Below are 26,964 nucleotides of genomic sequence, written 5' to 3' on the forward strand. Positions count from 1 at the left end.
CCTTGTTGACAATGTGTATGACGGCTTCTGCTCCCAAGGTGTCATACAAGGGGACAACCACCATGGAGTACGTGTAACAAGCGAACTCGGAGATGACCCACTGTATGGAGAGAAGTTCAAGTAAGGACTAGAGCAAACTCTGAAGAGGAAAAGTATTAATCCCATCATTTAGTCAACAAAGGCTTATTTTGTGCTGTGTGTTTAAAAAAAAAAATCACTGTAGTGCCCAAGGGACTGCCACTGCTGATACTATAAAATATAATTAAATAAAGGAGATAAGATAGGCAGAGACAACTATAAAACAGAGGCAGAGGGTGATGAGTGGTATCAGTAAGAGTTATGGAGAGCGGCAGGGAGGCTGAAGGAGGCAGGGTCACTTTCGGGGTGGGGGGTAAGGCTCTCTGGGACCACTTTGGGAAAAGTGATGGAAATTGGGCAGGGCTTTGAAGGACTGGTAGGATTTCGTTATGGAGATGGAGACAGAGAAGGCATTCAAGGAAGAAGTGAATGAACAAGGTAGGACTGCATGACATCACTATGTCCACATCAGCAAGCATGAAGAGTGACAGGAAAAGAACTGGAAAGGTGGGTCAGGATCTGCTACCGGTGGATCTTAAATGTCAGTCTAGGGGTTTTGAACTGCATTCTCCCCTCCCCCCACAATTCATGTTGAAGCCCTACCCCAATGTGATTGTTTTTGTAGACAGTGCCTTTAAGGCGACATTAAGGTTAATTACCATAAGGGTGTTTGACTAATTGTAAGTCAGAAGGGCAGGGCCCTGATATAAGTGTTGTCCCTATAAGAAGAGGAAGAGACTCTGGGGATGACAGACAAAAGGTCTTGTGAGGACACAGCAAGAAGGTGGCTGTCTGCAAGCCAAGAAGAGAGGCCTCAGGAGAAACCAAACCTGTTGACACCTTGGCCTTGAACTTCCAGCCTCCAAAATTGTGAGAAAACACTTTTGTTTAAGCCACCAGTCTGTGGTATTAATAATACACTAGGTTTGGTGTTGAGTTCCTGAACTAGAGTCAAGGAAATCTCTTCTTACTGAGGGTGGGTGTAACAAAGAGGGAGTACGCAGATTCACCGAAAAGTGCAGCCAGTGCCCCCTCAGATTTTCGGTGAAGCAACTGGCTCGAGTGAACATATGTCACTCCACTATCCTGAAGCGTACAAAGACATTCTCTGAGGATTCTGGGCCTAATGACTTAACTTGAACTTGGAGATGATAAACTTAATTCCAAGAACCTTAGTGTCTAAAATCTGCTTTCAATTCACTGGGGAAGATGGCTATGGCTGGTCTCAGGAGCAACGGAGGCCTTGGTTACTAGTTCAGGTACAACATGCAAGTTTCAATTCTTTTTTTTTTTTTAAGTTAAAAAGAGTTACATTGCCTTCCTTTTTTTCTCTGCTTTCATTGAAGTATAGTCAGTTTACAATGTTGTGAAACTTAAATAACTGTGCCTTTATTTTTTGTGGGGGAGTAGTTAGGTTTATTTATTTTTTTAATGGAGGTACTGGGGATTAAACCCAGGACCTCTCGCATGCTAAGCACACACTCTACCACTGAGCTATACGGCTCCCCCCAATAAGTTTTAACTCTAATACAAATATATCCCTTTCCACATCATCCTCAAGGTCTCACTCACCAGTCCCTCATAGGTTCCTTACTTTCCTCATACGATAGGCCGGCTTAAATGACACACAACGGGAGACACGTAAGAGAAGTCCAGTCACCTAGCACGTAGCACTAGACATTCAACCAGGCATTAAAGAGGTCCTGAGCCGTAACTCTCTCAAGGAGCAATATTTAAAGACTCTAAGGTCTTTAAATAGCTTTGATAAGTCATCAGCAAGCACCAGAGAGCTGGATTTGGGGTAGGGCATCAGATCTTTAGACTTAGCCCTGGCTCATTTCCTTGAGTTAATTTCAGTATGGTTACCTCTGGCCTATTCTGAGCAAAGATGCCAATAAACTGGTCTGGAGATGGCTTGTATCCTTTATGCAAGAGACAGGAGCCCAGGTACTCTGCTCGATCAGACACCTACGCAAGAGAGAGGAAGAGAGAGAAAAAAAGAAGCAGTCAAGACCCCCAAACAGACCCAATTAGCTCAGGATACCACGTTAACAAAAGACTCTCTCCAAAATCACGGGTCTGACTTACCTGTTTGTAGGACAGCCATCTGTAGGGCTGGTTTGGTTTTCTATATCCCAAGCAAGGCCCATTGTCTAGAAACATAACATTAAAAGAAAATCAGCTCCAGTCACAATGTTTTTGGACTAGAGAAGGTAAGAGACGGTTGACAAGACACAAAGGATAAATCCAGTGAGAATGTGAGCTTCTCTCATGTGCCAAGGAAATTCAAAGACAGTAAGTACTCAGTTCTCAAAGGCAGAGCCTTGTAAACTGCACTTGAAACATTTAGGAAATTCTACAAAACAGGGGTGGTTCCATGGTGGAATGTGTCACCTCCACGGTAACAAGCCTTTGGAGAAACGCACACATGTGGACTAGCCCACATGATATGAACAAGCAAAAGTCCACAGTGAACACAAACAGCCTGTACTGGATAATCTTGGATCAAACTTCCCTACAATAAAAGACACATACGCTCAGAAAAATTTAAGAAAAAAATCAAAACACAAGTCATCAATAATCTCATCACATAAATACCATTATTAGCACTGATATTTCTTTTCACACTCCTTTTGCATAGCTTTGCAGGATTATGTTCATTTCACAGATATATTTTGGTCTCCAGCTTCCATCCCCTGTTTGATATAAACACTCCCTTGTTATTATTTCTTCTCTGCGGAGATTTTAATGGCCTCCTTATAGCCAATCAATGAAGGGCTTGACTGTAGCTGAATTTATCTCATCGTTGGCATTTAAGATTGCTTCCAAGATTGACATCTTAAATAATGCTATGACACATACTTTCAGGTTGACCATTTCAAACTTAGAACATTTCCTTAGAATAGAATATTTATTTCATCTAGAATGAAATGACTGGGTTGGGGAGGGCGGCAGGGGCTGGTTGGTCAGAACAGGTCAGGTTTTTGATACCTAGCGCCACACTGCTTGGTGGGGCAGTTGTGACAAATTGGCTTTTCTCCCAGTAGCAATCTATCAGGTCCTAGGCACTAAAGCAGTCCCTTTTTAAACATGTCTTCTGTTTTAAAAGCTACTGCTTTAGTCTATCAGCTATTAAAGTGGGACCTTTCCCCTTGTGTGTTCAGTTTTATTTACTCCCGTGAATCATCCGGTAACGTACTTTGCCCGTTCCTATGAAAGTGTCTTCTGAGACACTGAGACTCAAAGACCTACAAGAACACACACACACGAGCACACAGCACAGGTGCACACGGGTACACACACGTACATTTGCCTTCAATACTTTCACAGTGGTGTCTTACAGTTGACCGTAGAATTAAACTTCTGAACATCTAAGCTACTCAGCCTTATTTAGAATCAAAATGAGTCTGGGAATATCCACGTGCCAGAGTGAGAAGTAATCTCACCCACAGAAGCCACGGAAGTTATGGTATTAAGATAAGAAACAACCTTAACTGACTGCGAAGCCCCCACATCAAAGCCAGAATGAGGCTGCTGAGTTATAAATAGAAAAGCCAAAGGGAAGGAAATTTTACACAGAGGATCTAGCCAAATTGCCGAGAGGAATTCAGGTCTGGCCGAAAGGAAGCATTCCATGAGAGGGTTACTAGGAATCCAGAGGCAAATAAGTGAACTTCCAGACTAAGTGACAGAGGAAAAAGGAAAGAAAGCAGGAAAGAGCTAGCCATTCTGATTAAAGGGATGTTTTTCAAAAAAAAAAAAAAAAAAAGAATGAGGAGGCTGTCCACAGGAAACGTTAGTACTTTTTCTTTCTGCTGAAATAGCTCCATGAAAGCTCAAGAAGTCAAGTCTCAGGCTGAGACGTTCCCTGAAGCCAGGCAAGCTCTGTGGTCAGTGACCCCAGCCACTGCTCCAGCCCAGAGCGCATGCTGCTGGTGCTCTACCAATGGGATTGTTCGCAGTGACATTAATCACCGATGATGGTGACCATTTATGGAAGGCTTACTCTGTGCTAGGCACATTGACAGTAGTTACTGGGAAGACCCAATGAGTTAGCATCATGGTACTGAGAATCATGAAAGGCTGTGATGACCCCAGATTTAGTAAATGGCAGAGCTGATGAAGGTGGCAAAAACCCTATACCACATGCCCTTATCACTTCCCTGTTGATGTACATACTAGCAGAGGACCATGGCCAAGGAAGAGTCAAATAACTGGCCCAAAGGTGAACCACTGGAGTCTCATTAAACTCTGTGCCCTAATCAGCTTCCGTCTGATTAGCTGAAGTCCTGACCAGGCAACAGGCTAGCCTTTGATAAACTTACTCAACTTAGATCTCCTTCTGTATTAAGACGTGGCCGCCCACAAAGCGCCCACCCATGAACAACTGCTTGCAAAACTGGGGCCGTAAGCTGGGCTGAAACTCTGGCATGCAGAACCCCCGGAAAGCTTTGCTAAAACTCCATGTTCTGAGGTCAAACTATCCAGAATTCTGACTCAGTGAAACAAGGATCTATGATTAAACATTATCCACAGGTGATTCTCAACATAGACCATTTAGTGGGTAGGGGTTCAAGCTATAGTTTAGGGCTGAGGTAGTCAATCCTAGTTGTAAACAGAGGGGTCATTCTTCTACGGAAATAGCCAGGCTGGATTTCTCATGCCTACTTACCCGAGAAGCCATTTTACTTTTATCTGTGCAGTTTTAGTTTAGTACTGAAAAGCCAATTTCTAAATGAAGTAGTGTCCTGTGTACTGCATATCACATGCTAAATGACTTGTTTCTAGTTATAATAACAACACACACTGAAAGAAGAAAAGTTCAAAAAGTGGGAAATCCCAAATAAAAATCTAGCACCTTAGCTGTGTACTACCTTAAGTTGCCAAATAAGTAAGGAAACTAATGATTGGTTTGGTTGTGGTTTGTTATTTGCCTGGAAGTCTAAGTAAGTGCTGACCTGGAACCAGAAATCCTGAGCGCGGTCCTCCCTGGAAACTTCAGACAGCTTTCTTTAAAACAAACCTTTTGTTGCCTGGGGAGCAACTACTTTTATAAAACACTTAAGAGCTGACCTCAAACAGAACAATCCACTCGGACAGACGGACTTAGATTTCAGTGTCAGCTTCGACATTTTCTAGTTCTGTTACCTTCTGGAATGTTCCTGAACCTGTCTCTGTTTCCTCACTTTTAAAAATGGGGGTGATAACAACTAATCCCTAAGGGGTAGGGAAGATTAAGTAGACGATATATGTGTGGTATGATAGCCTGGTTAGTGCTCGACAGGAGCTGGCGATTAAACATTGCCATGGTCGCAGTTAAAAGGCAGAAGGGGAGGGAGGGACAAGAAGTCACATAGGTAAACCTCTGCCTGGACAGGGTGTCACCCAAAAGATAAAAGTTATGGGGGGAGGGGTATAGCTCAGTGGTAGAGTGTGTGCTTAGCATGCATGAGGTCCTGGGTTCAATCCCCAGTACCTCCATCACAAAAAAATAGTTATAGGAGAGCTAAGTCCATCGATTTTAAAACAAAAATAGTGTACCTAACATTGTGTTCAGTGCTACAAGATAAAAGTACCGAGGCTTGCTATGTTCCAGGTGAGCATACCGAAGGTCATGTGGTGAAGTTTCTAAGAAAGACTGAAAGATAATTGCCATCTATGATGCTAAGAGCAGTGGCAGGGCTAGTAGTGTGGGGCTGGGGGCAAGGGCAAGTGAGAAGCCAGGAGGCCCAAATGCTAATTCTGGCTCAGATTCTGTAAGGCAGGAAACTGCGTTTATGTAAAGCATGCTCCTAAACAAATACAATGTATTAATGAATTAATCACAGTATTTTCCTACTGTTGACTCTTTAACAACAGCTTGGCCGAGAAGTTCTCCTTGTGTTAAGTGTGAGGAAAGATTCAGGGAGGCAAAGTGGTTTGTACAAAGTCACACAGCTGGAAAGAGAAGGACTGCGCTTCAAAGGCACGTCTACCCAGATTCCAGCACTCATCCTGATACTGGGCTCTCGTCCCCTCTGCTCTGTCTGTTGTGATTCTTCTCCGACCACCACATTCACACAGCTGGGGTTTTAGAAGTGAGACAGGGAAGGGGAGGTATGGAACAAGACCCCACCCTGGGCTTACAGGCAAGCTCAGACTGCCAGGCTTACCAGACACAGCAAGTCCTCTCTGGAAAAGTTCATACATTGTCTTGGCATCCGAGTAGTAGTAACGTATTAGGTCGTTGTTTTTCTGGCAAGGACCTCTCCGTGCTCCTCCCTATGACACAAGATCAAGTTTAGGCAAGCCTGAGTCTTCCCCCACCCTTTCTAAATCCTTATGGATTGAATTGCAGCGACCAGAAATGGTGATGACCATTGAGGTCACAGGGATGACCTCTTTAGTATTCAATCAGTTCTTTAAAATCTCAAATTTGTAGAATCTTCACATCAGAGAAACCCAGAGATTACCAGTTACATTTCTGGCAATCTCCTCCCAATTCCCTAGCTTCCCCCACAACCCCATACACATACAGAGGAGAGATAATATTATAACTAAATCCTTTTTTAAAAATCACATCAATTTTCAACATCTATCACATGCATACTATGTTCCAGGCACTGTGCAAAACTCTAGATGCCAAGTGAGTTAAGACAAAATCCCTATCCATGAGCACCTTGTAGATGAGAGATTTTGGAGCTGGGGTGGGGAAAGAAGGGAAAAACATGCAAATATAATACAGTGACAAAATGCTGCAATAAAAAAAAGTGTTTGGGGAGCTGAACGGAGCAATCAATTCTGTATCAAGTAGAAAGGCCATAGGGAAGAAATAATATCTCAATAGAGACTTTGAAGACAAGTAAGCACTTATCAAAAAAGGAAGCAGTCTGGTAGAGAGGAGGGAAAAGAAAACAATTCAGAGCGAAGGGACAGCCTGAATTAAGGCACAGAGAAAGCAACAAGGATTTACTGTACAGCACAGAGAATTATACCCAATATCTTATAATAGCCCAGAATGGACTACATAAAAGAAGTGGATCACTATGCTGTACACCAGAAACTAATGCAGTACTGTAAATCAACTGCACTTCATTTAAAAAAAATACAAGGCACAGAAGCAAGAAAACACATTGCAGAGTCTGGTGGGCAGTTTAAGAACAGGGTATCTGAGAAAGAGGGAGTCGCCGAGGATACGTCTAGAAATGTCAGCTGGAACTACAGGACCAGGCTCTGACGCAGATCCTGGGGCAACCAGAGGAGCTGCAGGCACGGTCCCACCCTCATGAGAGTTAGTTTAGAGGGAAGAGGCATCAATTAAACAAGCATTCAAAAATGTACATTACTACTGAGATAAGGGCTATAAAAGTACAAGGTCACACACGAGGCTGTAACAAGAGATGTGACCTCATCTACAGCATCAGGCAGGATTTCCATGAGCTGTCGCATTACAAGTCAAGGTGTCAAAAATAAAATTCTTTTTTGTAGGAAAGGAAGACGGGGTCTTGCTGCCTGTTTACACAGACCAAGGAAGCAGGAAGAATGAAAGATGATTTGACTCAACTTTAGGCAACTGGGTAAGGAGAGAGGCATTTACCTGAGATAGAGCAGGAGGGGAAACATGGAAGGGTGTGTGTGTGTGTGCATGCGTGTAAGGGAGAAGATGCACAATGAAGAGGTGTGTTGAGCCTGAGGTACTTGAGTGTCGCTGAGATGAACCGGAACTCGGGGAGAGGTGAGGACTAGAAAGTCAGATTTGGGACTCAGCGCCTTTTAGGTGCACTTTCACGTCATGGGAGAGGGGGCGCCTTCTCAGCTGTGGGACTATGAAAGCAGGGATTGGCAGACCATAATCTGGGGCCATATATGGCTTGTCACTTACTTTCATTTAAAAAAAAAGCTGTAAGGGAACACAGCCATATGCATTCATTTACATAGTTTCTGGTGCTTTCCCACTGTGACAGCAGAGTGGAGTAGTTGCAACAGAACCCACGTGGTCTGCAAAGCTTAAACTCTTCACTGTCTGGCCTTTACAGAACATGTCTGTCAATCCGTACGTTAGAGGAATCAAGAGATGGTGAGATTGAAACCGTAGGATGAGGAGAGGAAAGGACCTAAGTGACGAAGACAGACTGTCTTGGAATTAGGAAGAAATCTCATTGATGGATATTAAAGGCAAAAGGAGAAGTTTCAAGGAAGATGGTGTGTCAAATCCATTGAGAGGAAGGCTGAAGGGGAAATCCTTAAATTTAGAAGTGAGATTATGAGTGACTCAGAGAAGTTCAGGGAGACGGTAGGCGTAAAGGTCAGACCTCAGCGGGTCGGAAGTCAGAAGGGGAAATCAACAAGCAGACCACTCTGAAAGACTGGGTGTGAAAGGGACGACTGAAGGAGAGGTGGCCTGAAGCAGCAGGGTCCACAGGACGTGAAGATGCTGATGAACATCTTCCAGATAAAAGGGAAGGTGGTGGAGGGTGGAGGTAACTTGGAGTGAGATTCCAGAGCAGAGGAACGAAATTTGTAAAAAGATCAGAGCGGGGTTAGCTTTACAAAGGAACAGTAACTTTTTTTTTTTCTCTGAGAAGGACTGAAGATGCAAAATGATGGGAGAACATTCTTGGAGCTTTCCCTTGGCTCAGGGATATAGGGAGCTGTGTGATTGCCGAAAAGTCAGGGAAATTGAGGGGAGAAGCCCAGTTCAAGGTCTGTCAGTTTTAAGGGTAAGTGTTAACTCAAAGCTGGAATTTAATGCAATCACTTCTTTACTGTTCTCAGACACTGACCACCCAATCAGTGTTCTCTTGTCCCCAGAGTACTGACTCTATCATTCTAGATATGGGTCAGCAAACTTTTTCTGTAAAGGGCTAGATCGTAAATACTTCAGGCTTTGTGGAATACATATGATCTGTCCCTCTTTTAAAAATTTTTTTTTACATATCCCTTTAAAACTGTAAAAAACATTCTTGGCTTGCTACTTATACAAAAAAAGATGGATTTTGCCTGTGGGCTGTAGTCTGCCAACCCCAGATCTGGATTACTGGCATCATAAAACCTAACAACGGTTTCAACTTTATTACAAAGGAAAACGTGCCATTACAAGAAGTTTAAACTTGTAAATTTTCTGGGTTTTGCTAACCCAAAAAAGCTTACTTTCCCACCACACTACACCCAGTTAATCTAAGGTCTTGAATGACAGCGTGTGTTCTTCGATCAAAGCTGACACACTGAAAGGCTGATTAGTTAAGTTACCTCGATTCCCACCGACTGGTTGTTCAGATCCACAAGCGGCAAGACTGGCTGAGGTCTGTTAATTAGCCACAGGAAGATGGCAGCTCCAAAGGTCAGGATGCAGAGCAGTGCCGGGGTTGGAAGTGGGGAAAACAAGAAGTTAAAAATAAAAAGCATCTTTGTGAATGGCAGCAGCAGTAAATTCAGACCTTAAAAAAAGAAAAAAAAAAAGAAGGAAAGAAAAAGTTAAGAGGAAATGGCCATATTTTTTTTCTCAGTAACTCTATGTTTACAGAACACACACACACACACACACACACAGCCTCTAACCCTCCAAACAGCCAGGGTTGAACCTCTCTAGCAGCCAAACTCCCCCCACTGTTTACCTTAGCAATATCGAAAATAGTAGAATGCATTCTCCACCTCTGCTGCTTGAATGTCCTCCCACAAGGCGGAAAGGATCAAAGGAAACATGTTAATCATTTCCCAGGTAATTTTGAGAAACGACTACCCTTTCATTTTTGGCTCACGAAGCCTAGAAGAAGCCCTCTGGACCCGACACAGGCGGGTAGTCAGAGGAGGATGCTCCAGAGAGCTCCCCCTGCCCTGGAGGACCGAGGGCCATGAAGGACCCTTACAGCTGGATTTCCGTAGTGTAAACCGGAGGGGGGAACCTCTCAAGAGGTGACACCACAGATCTTAGAAATCAAGCATTCTGTGTGAAGGACACTTTCTGCTGACCAGCTATGCCTTGCTTATTGCTTATTGCCTTCTTTTCTGAGCCATCAGGAGGGTCTCAGAGATCAGCAGCATCACAACTTGCTATGGTCCAACGTCCTCTCCTCCAGAGACATGGAGGAACCACTCTTATTGGAGGCAACCTTTGCCAGGTGTACAGCAACGATGCTGGAGAATGGGCCCAGCACACGGTAGCAGGTGAGCACTGAAGATTTAGGCCAGGAAGAGATCGCAAGGAACCAAAAGAAACAAGGTCCTCCCCCGCCCCCCCCCCCTTAGCTTTTCTTGTAGTTTCCAGACAAGCTGAGCTTCAAACTACTCTAAGAGGAGGGACGAACATTTGGGCAGGTCCTAGGAACTTACTCTCGCTGAAGCCATCTCTCCCAGCTCTGCCCTCACAACTTTCAGATTTGATTAGGGCAGTAACAGCAGCACACACATGGGTGTTTACGTGGATTATCTAATTTAACTCAACCAATGTCCCGCAGTAGCGTTTTACAGACAAGAAAATAGAAACTCCCAGAAATAAAGTGACTTGTCCAAGGTTGGTCACCATCTCCCACTGCTGCTTCCCTATTAAAATCTACAAAGCCACAGCTCATTTTTACCTTATAGAATCGAGCCACAGAGTTTAAGGAGCCTGAATTTGTCTGGCCCCTTACAGGTGACAGCAAAGGAAGTTCAGAATTTGTATTCTGTAAAGTTTACTGCAGGGCTCCATAGAACAATATCACAGAGATAAAGCCAAACACTCCCACTGATTCAAAATCAGGAGAGCCAGGTGAGTCCAATGAAAGGTTTTATCAGATCAAGACCGCAGTTACCCTTAGAGCTTTGGGGCAGCTGACACTCGCTGGCACCTGGAGCATTCTCCATTAAGGGAAACAGTTCATTCCACTCTAATAAAGGCCATAAGGCCTAGAAATTTTCCATGGGAGCAGGAGTAGTCACAGGAAATCCTGAGTCACTTGAATCATTTTTCTGCCCCTCTGATGGTTTATTACCTGAATTTGGTCCCTTCCCATTTTATGGAAGAAAACAACTTCCGGAGACTGGGATGACTGTCCCCAGCTCCTTGGTTTCTTCCACATTGTGTTGAAGGGAAGATAAAAACAAAAGCCCGGCCCCACAGGTGCTAGGTTACCTAACAATGAGCGCTATTGTGACCACCTGCCAAGATTCTGAGAGCTGAGCTTTTTGGAATCCGGCCTTACCTGGACTGGCAGGAGAAGTGGCAGTTCAGGAGGCAAAACATGCTCAAAAGCCAGCCAGGCATGACGCCGTTCTAAGGCCAGCCACCCAACCCAGACTGAGAAGCGGGCCGCCCGGGGAAACTTGCAAAATTGACAGAATGTGTAGGAGGGCCAGACGGAGGAGAAACTGGCTTTGTGCTGTTCCGTCTCTGCCCGCCACCAATGAGATACTGCCAGGGGTCTGGTAGCATCCTAGGATCCAGGATGCTTCTCTCTGCCCTCACCCCACCTTCAAATAAGAGATTCTTACCTGCAGCCCCTTCTCAGCTGGGAGAACAAATTGTGGCACTGAGAACTTTTGCCCTGTCCTTACACGTGGCAGATTTTATATTTTAATAGAAAGCTAAATGGGAGACTTTGCAAACAATGTCTTCAGAAGAAGGTCTAAAGGTGAAATGTGTGTTGAGATGTGGCCGTGTGGGTGGGGGAGGAGGGAGGGTGAATTGCCTGGCAGGTAACACAAAGGGAAGAGAGAGAGAAAGCCCAGGACCAGCTTCTAGGTGGCACCTGCAGTCCAGCCCGGCCTATTGTTACGATGTTATGATGTTATGTGAGCCTGGGATCACCAGACGGTCAGATTTTTTTTTCTCCCTAGAAAACCTGGAACACTGGATTTTTATGAAACCTCAGTAACTATTGGTTCAAGTAATGAGAGTCTGGTATGGGATAGACAAAAACATATCTGGTTTAATCTGGACCGTGCTTGGCCAATTCTTGAGCATTCCTTTTAGACATATTCCTTCCTACTGCCCACAAATGGGATGAGCCTGTCCACTTCACCTCAAACAAGGGAGCTATTCACGAATGCCAAGGCCACGGCTTCAAGAGAATGAAAGCACCTTGCCCAAATTGACAGGGGATTTTATTTGCAGGAAACACCGAACGACATACCTATTTGTCACCTGAAATCGCTTACCCACTTTGCTGTTGCTGACCAGGTATCCAGTCCGAATAGGATATACACGGAATTTCAGAGACTTCCTCCCTGCCTCCCCATGTTTTTTTTTTTTTAATTGAGGTACCATTCACATAACATAGAATTAACCATTTTAAAACCTACAACTTAGCAACATTTAATACGTTCACAGTGTTGTGCAACCACCGTCTCTGGTTATTTCCAAAACATTTTCATCACCCCAAAATGGAAACCATGTACCTATTAAGCAGTCACTCCCACTCTCTCCTCCACCTCACCCCTGGCAACCACTAATGTACTTTCTGATTCTATGTATTTACCAATTCTGAATATTTCATATCGGTAGAATCACATAATAAGTGACACTTTTGTGTCTGACTTCTTTCACTCAGCATAATGTTTTTAAGGTTTATCCATGTTCAAGCGTGGACTGGGGCTTCATTCCTTCTTCTGGCTGAATGATACTCCGTTGTACGGATAGACCACATTTTGCTGATTCATTCATCGGCTGATATTCGGGTTGTTTCTGCCTTTTGGCTATGGTTAATAGTGCTGTGAACACTTGTGTACAGACTTTGTCTGAATACTTATTTTCAATTCTTTGGGAGTAAATGCCTAGTAGTGGAATTGTTGGGTCATATGGTAATTTTACATTTAAATTTGTGAAAAGCCATCAAACTGTTTTCCACGCTGGCTGGATCATTTTACGTGCTGATGAGCAACAGAGGATTCTGATATCTTTACCTCTTTACTTCACTTGCTATTGTTTCTTTTTTTGATAACAGCCATTCTAATGGGTGTGACATGTCATCTCATTTTGGTTTTGATTTTGCATTTCCCCAATGACTAATGATGTTGAGCATCTTTTCACGTGCTTTTTGGCTATTTCTATTTCTTCTGTGACAAAATGTCTATGGAAGTTCTGTGTGGACTGGACTGGGAAGTTCTAATTATCATTCTAAACTTTAGAATCCATCAGCACTTCCAGGTGTGTTCAAATAAACAAAGCCACCATCTTTTTCATCACATGTCTTGTGTCACTCAAATTCCAATTTTGGTTCATTTATTCCACAGAACCCCCTGCAAGCTGTTGGCGTGATGACATTTCCTCTTCTCTTAACATCACTCCCAGTTGGGAAAGAAGAGAGTAGGGAGGGGTGCAATTGTGGTAAAGAAAAGAGGAAAGAGAGTTCTGTCAGGTTGTTTGTGGGAGTTCCTGTCTGAGGTCATCTACAGATGGCTAAACAAGCCACAGGATGGCCCCCAGTGGAAAGCTTCCTCCACTTTCTGATATGGTAATAGTGCCATCCCTCAACTCCATAGCCCAGGATGCCCATCTGTCCTCAGCCCTTCCCCCAGTTCACTCCAGGGCCGCCCTCCCTCCCTCCATGGTATGGATGGCCATAGCCAACATCACTCATCTGGCTCCTAACATGTTTAATTCCCAAGCTAGCTGAACACCCTCTGCCTCCATATTTGGTTGAAAGCTTCTAGGACCAGCCTTGGTATCTAGGTTATGACCACCCCATCTTTGGCTTTGAAGATTTAGGACAGCATGTCTTCATTAAATCTCTTTTTCTTCAGATAAAGTCCCTCAATGACCCCCTTCTATTTTAATGTTCAAGTTTTTGGTCAACTATCTTTATTGCTATGAATCTTTCAGAATAAACCTATAACTGATAAATAATTTTTCTTTTGAAAACCTTTCATTTAAAAGATTTTATTTTTCATACATGTATTCTGCTTTTCAACCACAAGTCCACTCCCATCTAAGAGTCTCTGTAGTTGCTCCTCTTTTTGCCTGAAACACTGTTCCCCAGGTCTGTAACAGTTATGTGTTGCTCATGGGTCAGATCTCAAGTCAGATATCATTTTCCACAGAGGCTCTCTCTAATCACCCTATTTGCTATGGCCCTTTTCACCTCAATCACCACCACGGATCTGCCTTCTCTTCTCCACGTTCACTGTCTGAAATAGTGCTGGTCCCTTATCGTCCATTGCCTCTCGTGAACTGATGTTTTAATTGGAACAGGGGTTTTTGTTTTGTTCACTACTATGTCTGTAATTCCTGCTCCATGCCTGGCACATCGTAAACGTTCAATGAGTGGTTGTTGAATAAATGACCAGTTTTCTCATTCAGAATTATCTGTTCGGAGGGGAGAGTATAGCTCAGTGGTAGAGCACATACTTAGCATGCATGAGGTCCTGGGTTCAATCCCCAGGACCTCCTTTAAAAATAAGTACATTTTTTTTTAAAAAGAATGATCTGTTCTAAATAATCTCAGCTGAACCCATTTTTCCCTTAGTAAAACTCTCCCACCCCCAAACTCCCCAAAGCCACTTTGGACACTGAGGTAGGGCCTTCCAATCAGTGTTTTGGCAAGGTATGGGGTTAGGGAGGATGGAAGGTGAAAGGATGTATTTCTAACACACATCAAAAACCAGTCAGGATCAGTCTGCTCCTCCAAGCTTGGAGGAATCAACAGGATGGATCTTACCAAACAAAGTCATCTATAGTGGTAAGTGGGCAAAAAGTCCAGCCTAGAAATACATAATTCTGTTACCCTGGGTTTCTGGAATTCAAAGGACAATAAGACAAATTATCTTTGCTTTTAGGCTTGAAGAACTAATTACTTTCTATGCAATAATGAGATTTATTGCAATTATAAGCTTTTTTAAAAAAAAATCTGCCTTCTAGAAAATGGCACACTCATTTGGATTTAATTGGTTTCTCTGTTCTCTTGCAAGTATGGGCTCATTTTGTGGTGATAGAAAGCTCATTAAACGGGAGACCAGGGTCCCCAAGTTCTTACACCCAATTAGTTAATTTACTCTTCCATACTGAATTACCTACTTTCTCCTAGAGACTGTCTCACAAGTCTTCACATCTCTTAATGACTCCAAAGGGTCCTGGTGTTATTTAGGAGGCTGTAAATGAAAGCTTTGCTTTCTTGGTTGGGCTTTAAATTCTAACCCAGCCTCCACTGTTATTTTCCCTAAATTTCTGCCACCCTCAACTTAGGAGGTCTCCACTTCATTCCTTAAATGCATAGTTAGTATATATAGACAAATCCCAAAGTAACGGCAGAAGGTCAACGGGACACCACACACCAATAGCTTCATGAGCGCACCTGGAAGGGTCTGACAACCTCTTCCTTAAAATTGCAATCAGCATGAACCAGATACGTGTTCTACTGCAGGATCTTTTGTCCAATTTCCTCAGAGCCCCAGAGCTAAGGAGTTTTCACCTTTTCTTACACTGGTTTACTCTTCTGCAGCAAATGTCATTTTTCTCCACTAAGAAATAAAAAATAACGTGATGTCAGACAACAATCTGTTTCGCAAAACTTAGTCAGAAAAAAGGCTGAAATGGAAAAGCACTGATTCCTAAGGAAGGTAAATCTCAGCTACCCACACTACTCTAAATGATTCAAAGATCAAGAGGGCCAAAATTCCATTATACCCAAGATAAAATTTGTTGTCATAGTTGCTGTCATATTTCCCAATAAAAAAAAAAAAAAAAGCTGAGAGGGAAATTCTAAAAACCCTCTGAAGGAATAAAAGGCAATCAGAAACCATGAGACAGTTCAGTAAGGTGGCCAGTTACCAAATCAGTAGCCGGAAAGTCAACATTTTTCCTATATTTAATGCAAATAACTAATTTGAAAACAATGGAAAAGGTACTATTTACAACAGTATATCTAAGAATAAATGTGTAAAACCTACTTTTAAAAGGTTTAGATCTGAGGGCCACAAGGAGGCTTGAAAAATGGAGAGACATACTTGAAATAGTCAAGGGGTCCTCTCTCCCTAAATATACCTAGACATTAATGCAATCCTAATAAAGACCAACAAGATTTTACTGGGAACTAAAAAGTTAAAGCTCACCTTAAAAAATAAAACTTACAAAAATAGAATTTTTAAAAAAAAAAAATAACAGAAATTGACTGGCAGAGAGGTAAACATTACCAAATTTGCTTATTCTGCAGCTCTGAAAGGTTTCTATTGGTCAACAGTGGATATATCTATGTAGTGAGATAATCCTGAAATACTCCAAGGGGTGCTATTATCATTTACTAACTTGGTCCAGTCCCAATCAAGATAGGTTTTTTCCCCCACTTACAATCAATGCGTTGTGACAACTGGCCAGCCCTTCAGAGAGAAAACCTAAAGCTAATTACTGTCTTATTCCTGCAACAAAAATATATTGAAGATGGATAAAAGACTAAATATAAAATACTGAAAACCATGAGAATATTTCAGGATTAAAAAGTATGGAAGAATTTTAAAAATAATCTTGGCATGGGGAAGACTCAAAACAGACACAAAACCTAAATGTTACGTAAGAAAAATGTTGGCAACCTGGATTACATAAAATTTAGAAAGATTTTTTTGCCCTGCAGAAAGATGCCAGAGACAAAGTCAAAGATAAACTGGAAAAGGTATCAAACCCAGACAGGCACAGAGCTCATTTCCTCAGTTGGAATGCTTAGAAGTCAGTGAAAAACCAAACACAACCCAGTCAAACAAAGGGCAAAAGGCATGACTAGAAAGTCCACAGCAAAACCAACAGGTTCCTTAAAAACAGGGAAGGGCATTCAACTTCACTTACGATTTTTAAAAATGAAAATTTAAGTGAAATACCTCTTTCCCATCTTTTAGCTTAGCAATGAGGAAACAGTGCAAAATGCACTGCTAATCCCAGAGACGTACATTTGGTGCAGACTCCTCAAGGGTGTGCCCATAACCTGCTACTACAATTTAAAATGTGTGCCCTCTTACCTAATGACTCTATGAGTAATTTATCCTATAGGAAGATATCAGATCAATAAAGTGCATCCCTTTAAGTGGCTGTGTGAGGCACGGATTAGGAATGCAGACTCTGAGCCAGACAACTTGCGCTCAGTCTCTGTCTGTGGTCAGCTTGTGACCTGGGATGGATAACTGATGTGTGGTTTCTCATCTGTGAAACAGCAATAACAGTATCTCCCTCATAAGGCTGTCACCACGGTGACGGGAGTTAATGTACCTGTAGGTGCTTAGAACAATGCCTGATGCGTAAAGGCTCAAATATTAGCTATTATGTTCATCATCATTAAATCTGTAGGGCTGTTGATAACTCCAGAGGCAGGGAAAGCCTTCTTTAATAGGAGAGTAACCAAATAAACGATAGCACTCCCACACAATGGAATTCTTGGCAGGTATTAAGGAGAAAAAAGCAAACCTGTATATACTGATAATGGAAAGAGCTATATGCTATTTTACCAAGTAGAAAGGGGAAAAAAAAAACGCTTGGACAATATATGCGTTTGTGTTTCTGAAAGAACAATCTTCATCAGAAAAGACAGATGGAAGAGGAGAAATCATGAATGGATTTTTCCAGAAAGTTTTGAGTATTCAGCCATCAGCCAAAGGTAATTGAAGGCTTGACTGTATATTAATGGCATCATTTCAGATGCTGGGGCTACAGCCGTGAAATCCCGCCTTGTGGAACTGCATTTTATTGTCGAGTCTGACGACAAGCCTGAACAATAATTTAGACTACAGAATACTGTGGAATAAAAACTACAGGAGGGCAAGAGGACTGAGGGTAGAGCAGGGGGGTGAGTTTTGATCAGGGAGGTTAAAGTCGGTCTCATTGAGAAGGGAATGCTTGAGCGGGGTATCATTGAATCTGAAATATGAATTTTTTTAAAAAAGTAAAAACAAACAACTCCAAATTTTCCCATCTCCAACTCAGGCAGCTGACTTAGACACTTCCACCACCTTGGTTGGTGGCATTTCACGTGGCTACACCTGAGAACACAGCCTCTCCCACCACCAAAGCTACATTCCACATCACCAGCCTGTCTGGACAGCAGCTTGGGTGGTGGAAATGTTTTTCATTCATTCTCTTAGCAGATAAGAAACTGAAGGTGAAGGTTGGGTCACGGGGCCAAAGGGGACCCAAAAGTGTGTCTTTCAACATTCAGAATATATAAAACAGAGGCTGGTGTAAGCTCATGAACTGTGAGCCTGCAGATAACGTCCCAGCACTCTCCAGCACCGGGTGCTCAGGGTACTAGTTTGCATTAGCCTTTTCCACCAAGAAGGGCCAGGTTCCCAGGCCTGGTGGCTCTCCTCATCGCGGGGCCTGGCACCCAGCATACTCTGAAGACACACCCCGCGGGATGTCCCCAGGCAGATGGGAAAGGGCCTCCTTGTCACCTCCACAGGGTCACTCATGCAGGGCTAAGCAGGAAGACAGTATTACCAAAGGGGATCCCTGTTAAAACCCTGAAGGTGGTGAAGGAGTTATTTCCACAGCATGGAAAAATTCTGTGAGTGCTTAAGTAATTAAAACAGGAAAGCGATACTAAGCTCCCACATCTGGCTTTTTCCTAGCCCAGTTGCTAAGCTGCATCCAACAGTTCCAGTGCGTAAGGCGGCTGGCAGAGAGAGAGGGTGGGCTGGGCTTGCCGTCTGCAAACACACCATAAATAAATCCTCAGGGCTTCAATGTGTACCCACCAGTGATCTCTTCACTGCTGAATTGCACAGGGAAAGCTGTAGGAGTCAGATCAGCTCTTTCCCTGGGATCGGGTCTCGGGGGTTCCTGGGGCTCAGTGGACAACTTGGGCTGTGAGCATTCCCAGGCATAGGCTGTCTTAGCCCAGCACCAAGCCTGAGATACAGTGGGAACCCACCGAGTGCCAGTGAGTCACCCTCCCCTTTCGCTCACCCCTGGCACAAGTTCAGAGAACGGCAACTAGGGAGGGAAGTCTGGCAGAGGAAACAGTTTGCAAAATTCAGTCCCACCAGCAAAGTCACTGCCATGTGCCCTTATACACGAGGCAGGTGGAGGCAGGTGCTGAGCCCCCTCCGAAGTGCCACAGCCGGGGCCTCACGCCATGATGAGGGCAACGCCAAGCAGCCCAACCTGAACAAGGTCAAGGTTCCCTCACTCTGCAAGCATTGGAACATGTGAGCACTTACACATGCCAGGCAGTGCATGAGTGTGGGGAGAGCACACTCAGAGTTCACGGCCAGTTGCCTAGGCAGGAAACAAATGCTCTGTGGGATGCACTCTAGCTTTGAAAGCATCTGCTGGATTGGAGAAGTGTGTGTGGCAAGAGGTACATTTACCCCTGCACTTTAAATTTATGTATAATTAACTTTGAAGAAGGCAAACAAAGATCCTGGACTCAGTATTTGCCCAAAACTGTGCTGGGTGCAGATGGCCAAACACTTAAAAGACACAGCTCCTGCCTCTGGGGACATATGGGTCCATCAAACACTAAAATCACTTATAGAAGGATTCAGTGTGTGGGATGAGCTAATGAATCTGGAGAAGGGAGAGGCTAGTGTAGACTGGAGTGGATGAAGGCGGCTCTAAGGAGCACTAGGCCCTCAAGGATGTGTGGCCCTTGATTCCCTGACTTTATTGACAATAGACTCGTGTCCAGGGTCAGTCAAGGACGATCACTCCGCCAATGAAGCCAACAGCTGATGATTGCAACCAACTATGACTGATTCCAACCAGGGTCACTGTCACCAAACCATCTTTCTCAATTGTTGTCTGTGTCTCTCCATCCACTTTTCCTCAGAGAGAACAGCCACCACACAAGGTTGGACAAACCAAAGTGTAAGAGAGGAGGAGGAATGCCCAGATGCAGGACGGGACGTGGAGTATGATTAGAGGCACCAAAGCGGGACATCTGGGGAGGGGAAATGGCGAAGAGGCGTGATGGAGGTAGAGGATCCATCTTTAGTTGAAAAGGGGAAGAGTCTCCAAGAAGGCCAAATAAGAGAGCCCCTGGGCCCTGGTGTAGACACAGCACCAGTGGAGACGTCCAGTTGATAAACACCAGGGAATCCTGGGGCGCCAGGCCTCGGCCAGTTGAGCTGGATGACATTTATCAAGAAAGCCCTCATTAAGTCATGCCAAAAGTCTCTCAACTCAGTCCATGAAGATAGCGTAGGATGGTTGCTGAGCCGCTCATAGGCTGGTGACAGACTATGACAAATTCCACTAATCTCAGGTGGACTTAGTCAACCTTGATCTACGACTGTGCTTCCAACGACTCACAGTCCAGCAGCTCTACCCTGAGGAAATCCTTGTCTCAGGAATCAACCCCAAAGACTCCCCAAGCCTACTGCTGACCAAGTGAATTATGAGAGAGCTGAGGTGGGGAGAACCAGTACCGGCCACTGGAGCTGATAAGACAGCCTGTATAAAGATAGGCTGGACAAAGGGCTAGGACCCCGTCACTCGTGCCGGGATAAAGACAGGGTGATGCAAGAGGCTGTGAAAGGGCGTTTCTGCAGAATCAGCTCTTGCACTACCTGGTCGGGCCAATGGTCAGGGGTCACCAGATTCAAGGTGCAAACAACAAGCTTTATTGCTAATAGTCTCATTTCTAGTGGCAAACCTTTAAGGCCATGGTCTTTCCAGATACCAGAGCAACAGCTCTACCACTTACCATGTGGCCCCAGGAATAGTCACCTAATGTCACTGAGCATCAGTTCCCCTCAACTGCACACAAGAAGGGGCAGGTGATTATCCCAACTTAAAAGGGATGCTGTGGAGAGGACTTTCCAGTCCTCTGTCTGGTACATGGGAAGTCCTCGGTGAAGACTGGCTCCCTTTTCCCTCTTCCACCTGCCTCAGTTCCTAACTCCTGTCATCCAGATGTTCTATTCTGAGACATCCCAAAAGAGAAGAGATGATCATGGTCTTCATGCTGTAACTGCCCTTCAACTCACACACAAAGGTCTTAACATCTCCCCCAAAGACGGAGGATACCATGCCCACAGCAGTACAAGGGCTGCCTGACCTCTCAAACTCCAAGGCTCGTATTTATCCAAAAAGCATGAATTAAGAGCCTGGGGAGTACCAGGCCCTGTGCCGGGGGAAGAACGAGAGAGGCCACTTCTGATCTCAGGATGCATGGTCACGTAGGGGAGAAACAGACCTGCATGCATTTATAGCAGAGTGAGGTTAAAGCAGTGATGGCTGACCTCAGGGCTGCTGGGGATACGTCACCCTCGCAGGGTGCCACCAGATACAAGAGTCACCTGAGGCCGCACCCCAAAGGAGGGTCAGTTCCTCTGCTTGCCAGTCCTATGAGACAGACAGAAACAGAAACCTCATTCCTGGTTTCTAAAAAATTGCCAAATCCTGGTTTGGGAATTCACTGCCTAAAAGTGGGAGGGTTTGGTTTGGTTTTTTGAGGTACAATTCACAGAACATAAAATTAATGATTTTAAAGTGAATGATTCAGTAGCATTTAGTACATTCACAATGTTGTGCAACCACCACCTCTATCTAGTTTCAAAATACTGCCACGACACCCCCAAGGAAACCCCCTACCCAGTAAGCAGTCACTGCCTCTTTCGTCTTTCCTCCCACACCCTGACAGCCACAGGTCGAGAGCTTTCCATTTCTATGGATTTTCAGAAGAAAATGGCTTTAGCCCATGCACTAAACTAGACTCATCAAAAAACAAGGCACAGTTTGCCTTCAGAACTAAATGAACCAGAGTTCAAATTCCAGCTCCAATCCTTTGTACCTGGTCCAGTTTCTTTGTTTCTAAGCCTTGGTTTCCCTATCTATGAAAAAACGTACCTACCTCGTAGGACTGTTTCGAAGATCAAAAGATAAAAGATAAACAGCAAGCACAGCATTGTCCCTCCTCCCCAGTAAATATTCAATGAATGGCAGCTGCAGTATTTGCAGTTCTAGGAAAAAGTCAACCTGAAAAGTCCCTAATGAATATACGAAGTCAGTATCTGCCCAGCTCACCATACACAAGAATCTTATTACAACTGAAAATTTCGAGGAAATCTGAAGAAAGGCTAATTTTACACACGACTGGATGGAACGTGGCTTTTTAGCATCACACTGACTGCAGCTTCAATTCCAGTTGGTAACTGGCTGCTTTGTGATCTTGGGAAAGTTGCTTCACCTCTTTGAGCCTACTCTCTCAACCATCTACCTCCTAAGATTGACTTAATGAAATGTAAACGTACCCACTATGAGCTGGTGCTTAACTGGTTTCCTCTTTCCTCTCTCCCTTCGTTGCCTGACCCTCTCTCCTTCCCTGAGCCCCAGCCTCCTCCCTTTAGCATCTGCGGCGCCCACTAGTGCTCAGGCACTCAGTGATACACTCAGTGATAATATTTTAGGTGTCTTTGTCCCCAAAGTGTTAAAATAGAACCTGGGAGAAAAAAACTATTTTAGGTCAGGACCTCAACAAATGCTTGGCTGAAGTAGTCTGTTTCATCTGGATAATGTTGGTTAAAAAAATATTAATTGGAATATGTTTATATGGGGTGTGCCTGCCTTGTACTTTGCCAGGGTCCCCGCCTTTGGCATCTTACTATATATCACCTGGTTTACTCAGCTATATTGCCTGCCTTTTTTATAAGTATTTGTGACCCTTATTTTATTTCAGCTTTTGTTCCTTTTATTATGGGAAGCACACAAGTGATGCCTACAAGATTTTCAGTATGCCTCTCCCAAGACTATTCTGCATTCACCTCAAACGCTTGTCCATTGGAGGGAACAACCACAAAGTAACTCCCATGCTGGAATTCAGAGGGAGAAATCAAGCAAAACCAATTACTCCCTTTTTTTTTTTTAACTGAACTAATCTTTCATTTTTAAATTAAATTTAGTTCAATTTCTTTTTCTTTTTTTTTTCTTTTTTGTTGAGACTGCCTCGGTATTAGAGAATACTGATTTTCTACAAGCTGGAGCTATAGATTCGATCCCCTTTTCAAACCACCACAAACACAGATGCCCACAGAAGGTGGCCAGTCCAAACGCTGAGCCCCTTCCCAACGCTCTCTCCTTGAAGGTCCTTGGAAGTTCACCTTACGTTCAGCTTGTGGCCCTGCCCTCTAAACAGATCCAACTCCATCCAGAAACCATTCCGTCCACTACTCACCTGGCAGCTCTTCCCCTGGAAAGGACTCAAAATCCATCAGGAAATTTGAGGGCAACCTCCTGCCTAATAGGGGAGCCATGGAAGAGGCTCAAGACCATAGAAGGGGGTCTGGATGGTGTTTCCCTTCCTCCAAGAGAGGCAGGAGAAAGGAAATACAATCCACACCTCACAGTCCTCCTTCCCATCGCCCCTCCTGGTGAGGAGGGTTCAAAGGAGCCCCTTAGAGACCAGCGTGGAAGAGAGCAATGACACGTGCCTGGGACACAGCAAGCTCCAGATTCGACAGAGTCAGAGGTCCAAATGCCCCCCCCCCCACCGGGTCTCTGCCCCACGCCCATGAGACCCCTGGTGAAACACCCCCTCCAGATGTCCCCCTTACCCTGCCAGGGCCTTGCATCTCTCAGTGCTTCCAGCAAATGGGGCCTCCTGGCTCAGAATTCTTCCTGGCACGTGAGCCCCTGTCCTCTCCTCTCACCCCTGGTTCCTCCAGGGACAGGGGGGCTTCAGAGCATCCCTGCAGGCTGAAGGTCCCCAGTTCTGAGCCGTCAGCCCCTGTCTGAACAGCCCCGAGTCAGGAGTCAGGCCATGACCGGCTTCTAACGTGCTCGGGGACTTCACTTCCTGGTTTTTCTTTCACAACTGAAAGTGGAAGCGTTCTGACCGGGAGAAAAGCCGCCAGAGCTTCTCTGGCTCCGTTTCAAAGCCTTTACCACCAGCCCCTGAGGGCTGATACAGAAGCCAGCCTGCAGCCACATGGCTTACCCTTTCCCTGTCTGTCTGACTACGTCTCAACCAAGACCGAAAACTAAAAGAGAGGGACCACCAGTGTCAGAGAGGGGAGACTCCCTGCTGGATCCCAGGACAGGAAGGTCCAGCCAGAGGGCACCTCGGCCCTCACATCCTTCCCAAGTCCGTGGGGACACCTGGAGGCCAGCCCGGTCCAGCCAGCATCGCCAGCCAGCCATGCACCATGTCACCCTCTCTCCAGCCTCCAGTGAGCCTGCCCCAGTCCCTGAAGCAGTTCTGATAAAGCCAACAAAACAAGCACACCAGGGAACGACGGGCACAGGGGTGCAGGGTTGTTTCTTCTCCTCTGACATGTCAGCTCATCCTTTTCATACCAGAAACTTGAAATTAAAAGTGTATTCTGCTACCTTGCTCCTCTCCCAGATTAAAAGTGGGACATTTTAAAATCAAGAATCTGCAAGCACATATGCCATTAGCTGTCAGAGTGATCGCATGTCTTGGAACATTTGGAAAACTCCGTTGGACACATGTGAGATGATGACAGTGGGAAAGGCAAATAACTTCTTGGTATTATTATAAAAACTGCTTCGAATGCGCAGATGCCCTAAAAGGGTCTTGGGGATTGGTCCACAGGGCATCAGGGCCTGTAGTTGGATTCACCTAAGGCTGTGGCCACAGAAGGGCGTGGGAGCTTCCAGTCTCAAATTTCTGCCTCAACCCCTCCCCGTACCTCTCAGATGCCCTGGAATTTAAGCAGAACTTTCCCCAGCCTTGGTCCTCCAAGGAGGCTCACAGTAAATCCAGCCTGAGCCTGGCTCTTTCCTAGAGTTAGATTAGGGTTCCTTCTCTCTACACAGAGGAGGTCCTAAAAGCCTCTAACTATGAAAGCCACAGAGAGGGAACATAAGAGCTTGTCCCCTTGGTCTCACAGGAGCCCACTTTAGACATGGGAAAAGATGAAATAAGGAAGATGAGGGTCCCCCCACCCCGGCCTTTCCATCTTGTGGGTCATCTCATGGCTGGAGGAACACTTGGCTTTGCCTAGTTTCCAAGCTCATCTCCCCAAGAGGCAGCTCCCTCAGCAGAGGGCAGAGGGTGGGTGTCAAGTCCCGGCCACTCTAATGCCGCTGCTGGGCTCTTCCCTGAATGCTGTCTTCTTTTACCAACCAGACGAAGAGCTTAGGGCCAGGAGAAGATGGGTTTCCTCCAGGATCAAATGCTCAAGCTCAGAAGGGTCTGGGTCATTCTAAAGCTATAGAGCAGAGTTATATTCCTGTTCAATCCTACCTGCACGAGGGACACCCCCAAGATTTGAAGGAGTGTTGGAAGGTTTTCACAACACCCAAGAATTCTCCATCATGCAGCAGGCTGTAGTGACCTACTGATCAGGACTCAACTTCTAGCCCCGCCTCCTCCCAGCTATGCTGCCAAGGCCGAGCTGTTTCAATAGCCCAGAGGCACATTACTCACCCATGAAATGGAAACGATACCACCTACAGGAGGTGGTGAGCCAATGAGGGGAGCGTGTCACACATCGAGTATGGACCCCAGCACCGAACAGGAAGTCTGCCAAGGCTTCCCTTCCAAGTGGGAATCTCCGCCAGCAGCAGCTGATGGATGGCCTGTCTAATTGTACTGATACAGACATCTTTTTTTCTCTCTTTCTTTTTCTTCTAATTATTTTGATACAGACAACGCTTTCTTTCTTTCTTTCTTTCTTTCCTTCTTTCCTTCCTTCTGGGTGGGGAAGGTCATTAGGTTTATTCATTCTAATGGAGTTGCTGGGAGTTGAACCTGAGACCTAGTGCATGCTAAGTGCATACCCAACCACTGAGCTATGCCCACCCTCGTTGATATAGTTTCTACATGGGAGATGAAGGAGACCCACATCCTGGCTTCAGCTATAACTCTTAAAGTTTTTAAGTCTGTTTTATTGGAAGTTAGTGAAATAAACAACTCTTCTTCCAAGCCCATCTCCTGCCAGCATTCAGATCCCTTCGATGTCTCCACCCCTTTTCAGCTGATTTTTAGTTTCCCTCTCGCGCAAGTCAGCTGAGATTACTACTCAACCAAATGTTATTTCACGTTGTAGAACAGCCTTAGGCTGCAAATTAGACACGTCCCACTTTCTTCTCCCCAGTCACCCCCATCTCCGCTATCCCACAATACACAAACTATAGAGCAGGCAGCATTATTAGAGCTTACCTGGTGAGAATACTTTCACTTCCGGGGTCCAGGAAACCCACCCCTCACAGCTGGCTGTGCTGGTTTCAGTACCACATTCAGGCACCCCTGCCCTCTCCTCAGTGCCAGAGATGGGGCCACAGCTGAAGCCAATGCGTACTGTCCTGAGCGGCTAACCAGCTCTCCTGGAACCTTTGAACCTGTTGCAATAGAGGTTCAAAGGTAGAAGTTGCCTGTTTAAACACTTGTAGTAACCCCCAACAGTGAGAAGTATAGGATTTGGCAGAAGGTTAAAACATGAGATTGTTATGCAATGGGCTTTAGAGAAAGAAAAAGAGAGAGCCCTCAGCTCAGAAAGCTAACATTTAACAAGCAAAAGCTTTCATAAAGCCCGTACCTCAGGGGAAGGGAAGGGGTCAGACCGGGCTTTGCATCTGCTTTTTGGGCAGAATCCTTGAGACTGTGACAGGAAGAGGAAGGTCTAGGTAACAAGAGGAAAAAAGTGCTCCTTGAGTTAAGGGTGAGAGAAAAAATGAGAAGCCACTCTGACTAGCTACAGCTATAACTTTAAGATTCAGATAAGCAGAGGTCTGCATTTAGAGATGAGCCTTCTCCTGGAAGGGGCAAGTGACTCCTCCAGAATCAGAATGTCTCCAAGACGACCAAATAAGGCAAATCACTCTAGAATCTAGATGGCGGGACAAGCGTGGCTGGGCCGTATTTAGGATGCAGGCAGAATCATGGATACAGCCTGCACCACCTACGGCTTAGCAAGTGCTGGCAGAGGCAGGGTTGCTACTGCATCACTGTCCAGCCTATCCTCCTCTGTCTTTCCATTTTAAAGTCACTAGTCACCATTCTCAAGTCCAAAATCTTTAAGCCTGCAATGCATCATCACTAAACAAAAACG

The 26,964-nt window shown here is 44.9% G+C and overlaps 1 protein-coding gene across 3 annotated transcripts in view; it reads right to left on the reverse strand.

Annotated features, from left to right (window-relative positions):
• The window catches only part of ACSL5 (acyl-CoA synthetase long chain family member 5), a 41,344-nt gene extending 15,099 nt beyond the window's left edge, over positions 1 to 26,245 (reverse strand). The window contains exons 1-6 of one of the 3 annotated variants that reach the window (XM_074373639.1): positions 26,076 to 26,245; positions 9,307 to 9,494; positions 6,231 to 6,339; positions 2,167 to 2,231; positions 1,945 to 2,046; positions 1 to 100 (exon numbers count right to left, since the gene is read on the reverse strand). In XM_074373639.1, coding sequence (XP_074229740.1) covers positions 1 to 100; positions 1,945 to 2,046; positions 2,167 to 2,231; positions 6,231 to 6,339; positions 9,307 to 9,462 — 532 coding nt within the window. In that variant the 5' untranslated portion in view covers positions 9,463 to 9,494; positions 26,076 to 26,245. Of the gene's footprint in view, positions 101 to 1,944; positions 2,047 to 2,166; positions 2,232 to 6,230; positions 6,340 to 9,306; positions 9,495 to 23,502; positions 23,757 to 25,157; positions 25,177 to 26,075 lie in introns of those variants that run through there. The other 2 variants (XM_074373641.1, XM_074373640.1) reach the window with 2 other exon arrangements.
• Between the last annotated feature and the right edge of the window lie 719 nt (positions 26,246 to 26,964).

The sequence above is a fragment of the Camelus bactrianus genome, chromosome 11 (assembly GCF_048773025.1).
Source record: "Camelus bactrianus isolate YW-2024 breed Bactrian camel chromosome 11, ASM4877302v1, whole genome shotgun sequence".
Taxonomy (NCBI): domain Eukaryota; kingdom Metazoa; phylum Chordata; class Mammalia; order Artiodactyla; family Camelidae; genus Camelus; species Camelus bactrianus.